The sequence below is a fragment of the Schistosoma mansoni genome (genome assembly GCF_000237925.1).
Source record: "Schistosoma mansoni, WGS project CABG00000000 data, supercontig 0062, strain Puerto Rico, whole genome shotgun sequence".
Taxonomy (NCBI): domain Eukaryota; kingdom Metazoa; phylum Platyhelminthes; class Trematoda; order Strigeidida; family Schistosomatidae; genus Schistosoma; species Schistosoma mansoni.
Genome location: NW_017386029.1, coordinates 691,229 through 707,152, shown reverse-complemented (window position 1 = coordinate 707,152; position 15,924 = coordinate 691,229). Strand labels below are relative to the sequence as shown.

Here is a 15,924-nt window from a genome sequence, read left to right as displayed (position 1 = left end):
TCAATGGGTAGGCTATCAATTTAAATAGCAGAAAAATGTAGTCGCTTTTCTTCAAGAGCTTGCTTCAGAGATTTCGTGGTCGCCTTAATTAGTTGTGAACTTCAGTTATTTTGACAGTGTGAAAATTACAGCAATCTAATTTATACTTCCATCGTTTTGCTGTTTACTATTTTTATTATATTGAAAACTTATACCGTGCAAGTCAAAGCAACATGTAATCTACTAGCATTATTTTCAATTAAACCTTCACCAACTTCTACTGTAATATACAGTTTTATCTATATATTTGAAAAATATTAAATCACCATATCAAGGCAGGGTGAGACTACAATTTATAGACGACCTTTGGCTGATGCCTTAGTGGCCCTGAAAATGTCCACTTACTTACTAGGGCTGAATGAGGATTAAAAAGCAGTTTGAAGAATAAGGATTATGATTTACAATATTTGGTTAGGGTTAGATTTTCATCACAAACTGACATCAGCTAAAATGCAAAAACGCTTTTTAGACAAATGGATGGATGAATTTCGCTCTAAAATTCAAGGCCTATCCTCCTAAATCTGATTAGTTCGTTTACAAATGACAGTCTCGCTCAAGGCATTGATAACTATGTCAAGACACTGATTCGAGCTTTTCTTATCTTTGTCACTATTAGTACACCTGTCATATTACTATCAGCTTTTGCTTTCTATTTATGATGTTTAGTTGTGTGATCTATTTTATCGCCATCATTAACTCCTAGTGCCTTGGTTCGTTTAATATAGTGCATATGCATGTAAATGCTATTGTATATTAAAGTAAGACTTAAAGATCTGAGAAAATTCTGTTTTTTCATGCGTGTTGTGGTGCTTTTGTTATCCATAGAAAAGATAAAAAGCATAACACCAACAACCGGCTGAATGTGAGAACTTTTTCTAGTATAAGTAGTTGTTATGAGTAGGATTTTGTAAAAAGGGTTTTTAGATTGTTAAGTGAACAAACTTAATACTGATTATTAGGTAATATGCAATAACATGAAGTGGTCAAGTGATGGATTCTCACGAGGTCGGATTAATGACAAACCACCAACTGAATTGATATTGGAAGCAAAAACAGCCACCCAGCAGAATAGGTGTTTTTCCTTTAAAAATAACACATACAAATATCGAACACAAAAATAAAAACAATTGATGACTTCAAGCATAAGCATTTCAAGGCCATAACAACTACAGGTCATCCACTTTAATGTTTAACTATCAGCCTTAGTTCTTGTAACTGTCATTTGTACCCTAATTTCAAATGGTAAAAGATAATAAAGGAGTAATGTGCATCCATTTGACAATTTTGTGTACAATCCATCACTCATAGTTCCATTTTAAATAGTTTGAAATTAAACAAATTTTTGATAGTTAATTGATGTGGTGGTTTGATGATAAAAGCTGCTAACATTTTTTGAATACTGGTTTGCAGTTATGGGACATTCACTACATCCATGTTGACTTTGGCAGACAAATGGTATGCTAGTAGTCCATGCTCAAAATGTATAACTCGTTTGAATAAACCTTTGTATGATCACTGCGTCGTGTAAACAGTGTTTTCTGACACTAATTTCTTTCTTAAAATGACCGAATGTACTATTTAAAAACCGGTACTTTACGCTTATCAAATTTGAATTAGGTGTTTGCATACTTTCTTATTGTAATTATGTGTATAATAATAAGCTGGTAGAAATATACAATAATCTTTTAAACTTAAATCACTTTACTTATATTAAATATTGATTTCTGTTGGAATTCAGTTATATGTAACATGGAAAATATTCCAGAAATAATATTTCTACAAGTAATTTGATAGAAGGATTGCTCAAAAATTATTCGACAAGTATTTATTGACCTGAATATGATTTATTTATTCAACGTACGTAAATTATCACAAGTCTCAACATGTTTAATAATGAACATTGTCAAATGATAATTAAAAATGACAACTGTCTACCTAAATTGGAATCTGTTTATGGTCAGAATTGTATAAGTCCATGTAATTATTCTTTTGGTGCACAAACAACAACATTTAATAATATGAATGCAGAGTTAATCAATTCTGGAAGTTTGCAAAATGATAGTACTACTATGCTAAGTAATACTATTGTTGAAAATTCTAATTCAAATATATGCATTATTCCAGCTAATAATCTAAGAAATTCAGATTTTCCGCAAACGTTGAATTCCTATCATCATCAACATCAAAATATTGCTCAAACATTCAACCTATCTACAAATTCTCTTCAAGATCTTCATATACCGGCTGCTTCAAAATCTATTTTTCCATCTCCTATTCCAACAGTTATAGCAGCAGCAGCGGCGGCCGGGGTAAATTCTGCTAGTGTACCCCTTTCTTCATTGTTGTTTCATCCTCAAGGACCTTACATGTTACCGAATCATTCTTCAACTAATCTATCTACTGCTCATCTACAATCAGTTAATCCTCAGGTATCGAATATACCTTTAAATAATGACTACAAAGCTAGTTCACCATCGGATGTACTAGAAGCAACAACAACGACACACAATCAATTGCCTCTTATAACTAGTAGTATTGATGGAACAATAACAAATCCTATTAAAACTCCGAATTCCCAATCGACTGGTACAAACAAATTGTTGAATGAAAATGGTAACTATTATGTAATGGTTCATGTCGATGCTGGGGAAACATTCTCAGTTCGAGTAGGTGACCAGATTCGACACATACCTGGTGAGTAAATGATGGGTTTCATTGAAGTATTACAAAATCGTCTAAGAAGTTTTTATATTAGTGATAATTAGTGATCTTTTTTTCTAGAATCAAACAGATATTGACTTTTCATCCGATAAATATTATCGTAACTTTTCTGTCATTATCTGCTTTCTGAAAACAGTTGAAGTATACAAACTGAAAATCTCCAACACCTCTGCTGGATTCATGATTATAGAAATATAAGCAAATTTCAGAACGATAAAGGTTCAATTACCCTATTATAATGTTATCTTGTTTAGTTGAGTGCTTTTTACTTGTTCCTAAATTGATAAAAAATCTAAGTAGATTAATAGGAGTTTATATGATCAAATCTGAACCTAGTCTCCTATTTAAATTTTACAATGTTTATCAAGAGGTAGATTCTACTGTCCCATCATGATTTTAAGAGTGCTTTAGGATTTCATCACTAACAGTTGTAAATATTTTCTTACCATGGTAACTTTGTCTTCATTTTTTCTACATCATTCCTGCAGTATTTATTTTCCTCTTGTTTTAATTCCGTCACTCCTTTAAAATTTATAACTGTTTTATAACTGACTGATCTTAAACCATGTCATTGTCAATTGCTATTAATCAATGTTCAACTACTTCAGTATATAGTCAATTGATTATTTTATCTCAATTACTTCTTGTTACTATGTCTGATCATCCAGAACCTTTTCTCACTTATGATATTTATTCATAGCACTTCATATGTCTTCAAACTCATTACTTTACCATGATGATACTTATTCAATTTTTACTTTTATAAGTATGTAAACCTTTCATTGATTCTGATTTTTCAAAATATTATAGGTTTTGAACCATTTATAAGGACCTTATGAGATAAGACAAATTCATGTTATTCTGTTCAATTATTTTTTTGCTTTATTCACCATAGTGAAGGGAACTAAATGTATAAAATCTTTTAATAAATTGAATTCTCTACAACAGTTTTGTGGGTAATAGTCTCAGGTTATATTTTTTTCTTGGAGAATAATACCACAGAAAATTCCTTTATGTTTACAACACTGTCCCTTTGTTCATTAACACTAGCGTTTCTTTACGATTTTTTCATCTTTGAAAATCCGAAACCACTATTGACCAAATCAATACTGGTCTCCTGCAGTAACATACAAACAGAAATTCAATATAGTTCTTTGTATATATATATATATATATATATATATATATATATATTCTCTACACATGTAACTAATAAACCATTTTATCTCACATATATCGACTGAAATTACTTCTTTCTAATTATGTGATCAGATATGTATTCAAGTGTTAGTCTACTGATTGTTTAGGTAGTTGTTGTGTTCTGTATATTTGGTATTTGCAACATGAGGAATTATAGAGATTGATTTAAACAATGATCAGTGCTTTCATTAAGATAGCAAACCTAATAAAAAGTTTGCTGTAGAATATCATAGTGATGCTGGACAGGTTTATAGCATGAGTCTGTAAAAAAGATACGTGAATTAAAGTTAAATGAATACTTAAGTCACAAGATAAGTTGAAACAATGAGGTCTCTTTATAGTGTACCTTTAATATAATTATAGCGAATTAGCATAAGTTATTCTCTAATCTTCAAACCGAAAAATAGCTCTACCTGTGTTAGCCGGTATTCTACCTTGAATTCAACTTTTTGTTGTTAATAAATTAGTATCGGCGTACTCCCTATACACAAAGTCCCATTTGCCAAATATAAACCGACAGTAAAAATAGAGTTAACTCAGTTTCTGGGTGAAAACAACTCATTTACCAGATAGTAGTATTTTTCATCGAAAGGTGTACTGAAAAAGTAGATGAATTCTGTTGAAGCTGTCTACTGGAATACTGATGGTTGGGTTAGAGCTTATCGCAGTCTTCAACGAAAATTTCAACTCCAATATTTGTCCAGATTGTTCACAACCCTCAATTTCGGTATGCTTCGTCGTAGATATTCTTTTAATGGGAGTTCTTTATTCATCTGAAATTTTAGGGATTGAAATTGCGTTGAATACTTTACTTATCATGAAAGTTTCACCAGCCCTGGTGGGTCGTGAAATGTTGTTTATGAAAACAGAAAATATGTGTATACTGAAAGCTTTTTACCATAGATTTCTTCGAAGTATTACTCGTATATACTGGGACTATTAAATAAGTGATACTGAGGTTGAAATCATGAGTCAATTGGAGCTAGACCACCATCGAAAACCTGGAAGCATTGGACGGCCGTTTCGTCCTATTGTGGGACTCCTCAGCAGTGTGCATCCACGACCCCGCCTTGCGAGATTCGAACTCAGGACCTATCGGTTTCGCGCGCAAGCGCTCAGTCTCTAGACCACTGAGCCGGCCGTCATCCAACGGTGTTAATGTCTAACTTCAATTAGTCCACGAAGTTGGGCAACCGTCCACCATTGTCTTCTGTGAATAATTCCTCGTATTTGTAAATTTTAAGAATGTGTACAAATCATGACACGTATACCATTAACACTGATAATTCTCTGGTGATTTATCATTTTAATTATTTAGAAAGTAATTGCTAATTTTAAGGTAATACTTGAGTTTGCCTAAAAACGTTATCATGGTATAGGACGTTCAAATGAGGGAATAAAATTTTTTTGCTTATTAGTACAATTGTATATGTCTATGATATCATATTAACTGCTCATTCATCCTTCCATACACACACAGGAGAATATTTACAGTGATTATTATTACTATTTCCAATAAATAATTTTCATTTTTGATAGTGAAACATTTTTCCTCTATTGGATATAATCTGTAGTTTGCAGTTAAATATTTTTTTTAGTTCTCATTAGTTATATCTGCATGTAAAGAAAACAACCTAGTGAGCACATGTGGGCTTATGTATAAGTTTAATGAAACATATATAAAAGTTATTATGACTGGCACTTAGTTTCTCAAGGTGATGTAGACGTGAGAGTGACTTAAAACTCAATATTTGTTACCGGATTACCAATGTCAATTAAATACACTTCTATATATGAATGTATTGACAAAGTTCTATAATAACTTTTTTATTTATGAGTTGTAGCTGTTGTAGCTGTTTAGTCTTCATTTAAACTTTCTTAACAAATGCTTCTCTTTTCTATGTTTAAATAATCGTTTTCAGTAAATGAGCCCCCAAATCCCCTGGTACGGCCGAGAGTGGGGAGAGTCCGCTCTCCCTCTCGAAATACTCTCACATGGCCAGCGAATATATAGCCTCTGCCAGGGAAGTCCTATTCACTGCCTTCTCGTAGCGGGGGTGTTGTTTACGAAATTGAAAAGACGAAAAGCGAATGTCCGGCGCTTTAACCGGGTTGGTGGATGTGGAGGATCCACCTAGGGGAGTTGGAAAACCCTGATTCCAAACCAATGGTGCACATGGGCTCCAGTATCCCGAGGGAACAAATGGCGTACGAATCAATCATTGATCACCGGCTACCATGGGACTGCATCTCCTCACTATGCTCCACTGCCTTGTGGACTAGACCTTCAGGTCAAAGGCTCCGTGTGTGGCCTCCTAAGAAAACCACCTGCTTCAGTCTGGGCACCTGGGCAGTATCACAGCCCTCACACAAATCAAATGAGATTTGTGAGGCGCACATTTATCTGGTGCTTCCTTGTACCAATATTTATGTGTTTAAATAAATAAATAAATAAAATTCCAGTAAACGAAGTTAACGTAACTTTACGACTTTCTCCAATTTCATAAAAACTATAAGATACGGCTATTATCAGTCTGTCAGCTTTATAAACAACACAGAATCTAGCACGTATATGTATCAATTGAAGTTATCATATCACATCAGCACAGAATAATGAAATTATCACAAGTACCATAGCAGTAAAAGTAGTGACATCATCAATGATAGCAGAAAAGAATAGACGGTATGATTCAAGAAGAAAAAAATGATTTTGTGGAATAGAAAAAAAGTACAAGGTGATTGTAGAAATTAAGGTTCAAAGGAATGCAGGAATTGAACTCATCTTCATCATTGTGAATTATTTTTAACCATTCCATTCAACAACGAATATTATGATAATCACGAGGACCCTGATCAGGTAGTGTGTATAACTCTTTAGGTAATGTGGAGTAGAGTCGACTTAAGACATGAGACCCAACAAATGAGAATGTTATACGAAAACTTGAGGTATCGAATACTAGATCCAATAATGCAGGAGATTTCAAATGGTAATACTCACTGAACTTATAATAATTCTCTTAAATCAGCCTCCAGCGATTAAAATGAAAACTCGAAAGACTTATTATATCCTTGACCGATCATTATATGGTCTGAAATACATTGGTTGTTATGATACCTTTTTGAAGTATCTCTGGATATCAGTCGATAAACACATAAGTTTCAGAATGCGATGTTAAACTTTAACCATACAGTTTTAAAATGTTTTAGAGAAAATTCTTTGTTTAATCTAATTTTTTATGAATACTTTGTGAAGGACTGGATTTTCCGACAGTGCTACACAATTTTTTTGTTCGAACTTCCAATAATATCAATCATTTGTTTGAAATAGAACAATCAAAAGGATATGAAATGAAGCAACAAAGAAAGTGACCTCATCGAGAAACAAGAAAGGTTAAATAATTAACACTAGGTTAATCAGTTCAACAAAGTGTTAATATTTTCATTATCGAGATTTTATTATCCATAAATTTTCAGTAATTCATACGTAACATAGAACCTGACACATGTGCATCGATTCAAGTTGACATACCACATTAACACACAGCGATAAAATTATTTCGAGACAAATGGCAGGGTCGTAGGAGTGGTAACAGTATCAGTAGTAGTAAAGATTAGGTATGAAAAACGAAAAAAGTATGAGAAGATTTTGGGACTTAGGTTCTAGGGGAAGACAAGAAATAAATGCACCTGCTCCATTGCTAACGCTTCTGAAACATGTCACCCAAATCCTCTAAACATTGGTTACGATAATCATACACACCCAACCCAGGTCGTCTACACTTATTAACAAGGTTCAGTCCAATTATCAATTACTTCATAGACCCGTGTCACTTCTTGATTTAATGTCTCCTAACTTTCTTCCAACATACTCCTTCACCATACATTTTAATGGATTTGTTCCTTCAGCCCTCTTGATTCACCTTCTCCAACGTTTAATCTTCCTCATTAGTGACAATACTTGAGTTATTTCTACTCTTGTTATTTATCATGTTAATTTTACTTCATTTTGCTAGTGTGACGTGTCAACCTAGGCTAATTCTTGTCTATGGAAAGCTCTACGTCTATTATGACTTACCTATTTAATAATTGTGATATATAAAAACGTTTACCTTATACTATGTGAATTGTTTGAAGGTAATATTGTTACCATTTACTACTATGCAACTGAACAAATCACATTTTCGCAGTCCGAGTTTACAAGGTAAGAATACGAAGGGGAAACAACGTCAACCTTTTCAAAACTCATTCACTAGGTACTTGAGTACTGGATTTAATGATACCACCCGTTTGCCAAAACCGAATTAGGTGGAGCGGGATTGGAACAGGGGACAATAGAAATAGAAATTATGAATTGCAACTTTAAAAAAGATTGGTAATGACTGTGCTTCATATTTATCATGGATTACCCTCATTTGAGAGTACCATTGAAACTGGTGAGCACTGGATAAAATTTCCATTTTAATGGAAAGGACTTCAGATGTTATGTTCAAGCTTCTCAAGTTTTACTATCAAATACACCAAAAAAACCTCCCTAAAAACTACTGATTTCATTCGTGTCTAACTGTCTATCATAATGATTCGGTTGTTATATTCTTCCAAAGTAAAATATATATATATATATATCTTTTATTAACATGTGATATTTTTCATGAACTTCAGGTCCAGCCACAGTTAGAATGGTTTCCAATAGTGGTCCACCTTTGCCTATGCCTATGCAAGTTCCTCCGGGTCATTTAGTTCAACAAATTGTTGACGAAGAAGGCATTCTTACTCATGTCATTCTATCACCCTATCCTACTCATCCATCATTGTCAATGGTTCCAACTGGTGTTCCGTTGTCACTTAGTCAAACAAACGATGTTTCAACAACTGGTACAAATTTAATTTTAAATCCTAATCAGCATTTACAACCTCATCACCAACATCATCATCATTTTCATCCTATATTGCCATCTACTGGTCTACCAAGCAATGAAAGTTTAATCCATATGAATCCCTATGCACAACATCCTCATTCAATACATTCTTTTCCTCATTCTCTTCCTACGCATCCACCACCGTTTATTCATCCACATTTTCAACATTTTCATCAACAATTTCATCTACATTCAACTCATCCACATGTATGTGCTAATGAAGTTGGCACTGATGGTCCTATTTCAACAAAGTATTCAATTACTTCTGAAGTTATAGATGAAATAAATCATTATGATGTGTCAACATGTGATTCACCATGTTTAACTGTCAACAAGTCATCTGATTCTTCGTATAATAATAATAATAGTAGTAATAATTTTAGCTTGAAACAAAATGTAATCAAAGAAATTCCAGATTCAACTACAATGAACTATAACAATACTAATACTAGTAATAATAATGCTGATCATCTCATCGATGTACACTGTGATCGTGTTAATACACTGGATGACCTACATCCAATTATTAGCAATTGTTGTGGTATGATCACCAGTGATTTAGATAAAATATCATTTTTGAATAATATTGGTAATAATAATAATAAAAGTAGAAAAACTTGTAGTCCGGAATCACTTCCAGCGATTGACTCCTCATCAAACAATGAAGTAAAAAAGGTTAAATCTTCTAAAGTAAGTTCAATACTTGTTTTTTAATATTGATTTTGTATGGTGAAAATAATGATTATATGTAACTCATTTTTATTTATCTAGTTTGTAGTTGTTCAATAGATCTACATTGCTTTTTGTTGGCAAATTCATTATTTCCCAAAACTTCGACATTTATTAACCAAAAAAGAATGTTTTAATAAATCCTACTTTAAATCTTAAGCCGAGCGCATATTGTCGAATCAGGTTCTACAAAGCCCGGATACTAGCAAATCGGTTGATGGAGTAGTGAATCTTTACCGACCGCATTGGTTGGGACATGTATTATTTTTGCCTAACAACTGCGTACCTCGAAGTGCGATGATTGCTAATATAAGGAAAGGTTGGAAGAAAGTTGAAGGTTGCCAAACCAAGACAGGGTTTCAGTCCTTGAATACGTTGACAATTGAACTGAGCCGTTTAGATAGGTGCAGATTATCTGGTTAAAGTCCGGGCAATTATCGCAGCAAATAGTTAAAACCTTTGAGTGATATGGCTCAAAATCAATCTCAATGACACAGGTGCATTTGCTCTATCTTTTTTAAAATCCTAAGTTTTAAAATTATTGTATTCCACTCTTCTTATTCCACGAATTCATTATTTTTCGTGCTTTTGTTTTCTACTATCACTGATACTGTTACTGCTTCTACTACTCTGGTGTCTCTCTCCGCTGACATGGGAACTTGAACTGATGTACATATTTACTAGTTTCTGCTTTGCGTATACTTGATTGAATGAGTCAATGATTTCTGCCTTGGAAATTCATTATATTGAAAGATAAACATGTATATTTCTTTAAGAGTTTTATGCTAACGCGTAAATAGTAAACACTTTTCGGATACTTCTCTTCAAGATTTTGAAAAGGTGTGTCTACATTTATTAGGATAATAAATCGTGACAACCTAGCAAACTTAAGTGTCTCAGCAATAATTTTTTATCAATGGATGGACCATTAAGAAATTAAGGTAAAAAAAATGCTAATTAGGTTTTCTATCTATCACCTGATAACCCAATTTGTTATTAATTTGCAAAAGCCGTCTAGAAAAGAGCAAAGATGACTTCATGACAAGTTTTGCGGCTTTTTAAATCGTGTAACTTGTCACATAAATTAGTTTGGAATTTGGAAGCGATCCCATAACTTATTTTTTGAAATAGTTAGAAGGAATCGCCGGTGATTGTTTAAATGAGAAGTTATAGCCTTTTGAAGAGTTAATCAAGTATTCCAGGTGATTGATGTGCACGGATTTCTCAAGGAGTTCAGAAGTTCGTGTACCGTTCACGGAGCTTTGAACTCCTCGTTTCAATCCCTAAAGTTACATGTGGACACTATTTACACAGGCTTAGCGTATGCAAATACATGTATTCATTACTTATTTCTTATCACTTATTTATTTTTACAGATTATAACTTGTCAAAATTTTCAGTACTCTATCATATTTAGTTCATAGGTAAATCAAATTAATTTAACTAGACCGTAAAGAGTTTACATTGATTTTCACACTACACACATGGTAGGTGAACTAAGATTACAAAATCATGCTTTTTGTTGTGATGTATTTGCAAAAAAGATAAATCTGATAATATTGTTATGTAAATTTAAGATGTTAATTATGTATGTTACTCTCAAGTTGATACTAATTTTTAATTCGATGGTAAACTGAATAATTATTTATCAGCTATCACATATATTATTAGAATAAATTACATGACTGAGAAATTCAATTTGTAATGGTTTGAGTTATTCTTTGGCTAATATGAAACCAGTAGCTTGGTGGGTAAAAGGATAGCTTTTGAAGCAAATGGTACTGGGTTTGAGTCCAGAAGTACACATCGTCTCTAAGATGCAGGTACATCCAACCGATGAATTCAAAATATGACAGATGTGCGTCATGGATTCCACTGCTAGCTACATCCGATCTATTCTATATCAACTTATGACTGGAAGAGTTTTTTTAGTTATTACTATTCACTCTAAAGTTAATATTGCTAATACATTTATTTCCTTAAACCCAATATTCAATACTGCAAACAAAAATATACATAAATTCTTGCTACAAATTACAGTTGGCTGGTTATAGGTATATCTACATACTGTACAGACAAGGTAGATATTTTCGGGTATCCAAAATTCCAGCATCTACACACATATACACACACTGTTTTATTGCATATATCCAACAGGCTCTACGCCTCAGAATCTCGAACAGTATTGTTACTATGATATACTCGATTGCACATCACCTGCTTGATGTGTATGTCAGACACGAAGTAAATATGAAGATCATATTCAAAATAACTCCGCTCTACATAGATTTAGAAAGGTTATAACAATTAAGAGGTTGAAATTTAATTTTTGTATTGAAAATTAGTCCATTGATTAACCTTCAAATTCTTTTTGGCTACATAAATAGCTACGTTTTGTAAAACCTTTTAGAAACTATTGCTTCAAATATGTTTAGTTCAACTTCAAAATTTTTATCATTCCCTGTTTTTTTTTTCATATTTCATAATAATAGCAGTAGCTTCTCCGATATATTCTGCAAATATCCTTATAATAATTGATTATATCCATTTTAAAGTTCTTTATAGAAATTTATATTTTACACATATCAGTATTTTTCTGCTAGCATTTTCAAATTGTGTTGATATTTCGTATAATTTCAATTTGTTTAAACATAGTTCCAGCATGGGACTCAGCAGTGCGTATTCATGCTGGTCCACAGGGTAGGCGTTCTCGCGGGAGACCAGAGGTTCTGGGTTCGATTCCTGGTCGCAGGGTTGTGGATGTGCTCTGATGTGGAGTCCCATACTAAGATGAAATGCTCGTCCAGTGATTCCATGTTTTAGAAGCTTTTGTTTCGATTATAAATAAACAAATGTTGAAAATAAGAGATTATTTTTGAACAACTACTTTATTCTACTACTGTATGTCTCTGTGGTCCTACGTATTTAATACCTGGAAGAAATGAACTCCTGACTATAATATTTATTTTAATTAAAAATATACCTCTGCGCTATATTTTGGTTTAGTCATGAACATTTTTTCACACACAACAAAATTATGATATAAATGTGGTCAATCAACTGTTTCCACTGTTTTTGTAGTATCATGGAGGTTTTCCGCGCTGTATTGCTGTTCAGTTCAGTCTTTCTATTGAAATTGCTGCTCATATTTCAATATCGAATTACATTAACATTCATTCATTTTCGCTAGTTTTTTTTAAAGTTGGTTGTATAAACAATGTGGAGTTGAAGTAACAATCGTTAACAAAAAATACACGAGAATCAGTGTGAGAGTTGTTTGCGGGAAACCCTGTTTAACTTAGATTTCGTGCTAGTTGATGGTCTATATTAAAGCGTACTTGGAATTGTAGGGGAATTGCTACCTACCATGAGATTCTAACCCGCTTCACCCAGTGGTACAGTCTGCGGAATTACCACTAAGCTATTTGGGTCTCGACTGAGCTCGTGTAGGACCAACATATCTACAATTAACTACTTCATTAATCACACTGTTTGTTGATCGACAAAATTTGATCGGCACTGAAGGACTAGGCAAACATGATATTGGTCAATATTTAGTGGCTAATCAATTGTCAATATTTGTGCTCAACGATAAACAAAAATGGGTGTTTATCATCTGTTATAATATGGTCGTTAAAATCTATATTTTTCATAATCATTTTGATACTTTTTCCAAACACGCTTATTTGCATATCATGATTACTGGTCCCTTTATTTGTGTTTACACATGCATCTAAATCGATAAACACGATGGTTTATATGCCGTTTGGTTATTTGGTAATGAGTTCGACTGCAATTGTGCTATATCGAGTGACGATTTAAGCCTTCGTCTTAACATAAGGTTATTTGACATACATTTGAGTGTTAAGCTAATGTATTCACTCTGTTTTACTGTCAACAGCGTGGTTGTATGTTGATGTGTTACACCCTTTCCGTCTGTTTCTGATCGTCAATAAATATTCACTTTCATATCAGCGTTTCACTGAGTAGCTTCACTTCATTTTATGTATAGCATCTTTTGTTCAAATACGGCTGATAATAATAATAAAATTCACTTGGTATTGTTTGTTTGAATCTTCCCATTGATGTTTAGGACTGCAATTAATCAGTCTCTTATTGGTTTATGTGCATACTGTGCGTATTGCCTCGATATAGACTTAATTTACAAGCATTATAAACAAAGATGGATAGTGGCTAGCAGTGGGATCCAGGACTCGTGCTTCGTTCTGTTTAGGACTCGTCAGCTGGGTGTACCTGCATCTCAGAATTAACGTTTACTCTGGGACTCGAACTCTGTACCGTTCGCTTCAAATGCCATCATGTTATCCACTTAACTACTGAGTCCTGATAGCCACGTGCTTCTGCAATGGTGTGAAGTTTATATTCACTTGGTATTGTTTGTTTGAATCTTCCCATTGTTATTTAGGATAGCAATTGATCAGTCTCTTATTGGCTTATGTTCATACTGTGCGTATGCAAGGACTACTAGCCACTATCCATCTTTGCTTATAATATTAATAATAATAATAACGATTATTATTATTGCTAAGTATGCCCTTTGTCGAAGCAAGAAACATTGGCTAAACGTTTGTCCTATATAATTACAAGAATAAAACTATAATAATTTCATCACATTCAGTAAAGAAAAACTTCATATTCCCTATTACGTTCGTTGTTCTTTTCTTTCCTGAAAATTCATCAATGAATTTATGTAAACTATCAAGAAAAGTGCCTAGTCAATTTTCTCCTCTTTTTCACTAGGACATCGATTGTTCGTGTTGTTGTTCTCTCTTGTCTGAAGTGTTTTTTCTTTGATTCTGTTTTTCCTCATACCAAAAACAAAAAATAAGAAAATTGTTTCTCATCAAACATTTTTATTGAAAAATGTTATTCCTATTTTGTTCTTGTTTGTAATTAAAACGATGGACAGTTGTATTAAATTCATAAAATAAGAGGAATGGATGAAAATTGTTCTTGTCTATAGAAAAAAAGGTTACATTTTTATGTTTTTTTGATGTTTTCTGTGAATCTGATTACTATTACTATTAGTATTACCTTATTATTATTATTATCATTATTATTATTATTATTGTTATTATTATAGATCAGAAGGGGTTTTGTGGAGATTTCAGTATTTTCATAGTTGAAATCATGAGTCAATTGAAGCTAGACCACCATGGGAAACCCGGAAGCACTGGACGGCCGTTTCGTCCTATTATGGGACTCCTCAGCAGTGCGCATCCACGATCCCCCACTGATTTATATTAAAGATAATGCGAGCTGAGTACTTATGGCTAATATAGAAATAAGTTTAAATGAAAAAATTACAATACTATCAGACAAATAATAATATAGCAGTACTTCAGAGAAATGTGTCACCTAAAAGATCTCATTCTGATTTTACTGGGAGAACTAAATTACTCTACAATTTATTACACATAGTGTCGATGGATTTCAATATATGCATCAAAGTAGTCTGTGTTAGTGGAAGTGTTAGACAGGAAAATGTGGTAAGTAATCTACATGAAACGATCAGTTATCGTACTGGGTGTACATACAAACAATTACATAGTAATAAAGAACGAGGCAACAGTCTTGATGGGAATTATAAATAAACAGATAAAAGATTCAGCGAAGAAAATTTTCTTTTCGACGAAATCATTTACTTAAGCTGTACAGTCGTATAATATAGTTATATGGAAAATATATGTCTACAGGAGGCTAGGGAAGATTGCATTATAAATTGATTAGACAATAAATAAGATATGAGGTTATGTACTAAACAAAGAGTAAGGAAGAAAATAATTTATGGATCACATAATAGTCCAATTGACACATATGAAGAGAAAGCGACAAACACAAAGGTCATAAGAACAGACTAAATAATAATCAAGAAAACTTGTATATAGGCCGCACAAAGCGATCACTTTCCAAACGCATCTCGGAACACTATCCGGCTAGGCTCTTAAAAGGAGAATATAAAAAGATAACTAGTTTAATACAGGATCATTTAATTAACTGTGGACACATCGCTCCAAAAGACTCGTCTTTTAAAGTAATCTACAGAATCAAAGGGGGGGGTCAAATCAATATTTTATGCACTGCTGAGGCATTGGCAATCCACCAACTCAAGCCTGAATTTTGCGTGCCGAAATGATTTGCCCAACCTCTAACCCTTCCTTGGCTCTTATTCCTGTAATAGGTATGTTTGTGGTTGCTTTTTTGCACTTTTAACTCTAATCAGTTATTATTATTATCTTATACAAGTTTTCTCGATTATTATTTAGTTTGTTCTTATGACCTTTGTGTTTGTCGCTTT

At 33.1% G+C, this 15,924-nt stretch overlaps 1 protein-coding gene across 1 annotated transcript; it reads left to right on the top strand.

Moving 5' to 3' along the window:
* Positions 1 to 1,922: 1,922 nt before the first annotated feature.
* On the top strand, positions 1,923 to 10,778 carry Smp_096370 (hypothetical protein; the record flags this gene model as incomplete). Its single annotated transcript, XM_018790550.1, has 4 exons — positions 1,923 to 2,733; positions 8,620 to 9,211; positions 9,260 to 9,566; positions 10,737 to 10,778. 4 exons carry the CDS (start codon positions 1,923 to 1,925, stop codon positions 10,776 to 10,778), a joined length of 1,752 nt encoding a protein of 583 aa, XP_018646181.1.
* Between the last annotated feature and the right edge of the window lie 5,146 nt (positions 10,779 to 15,924).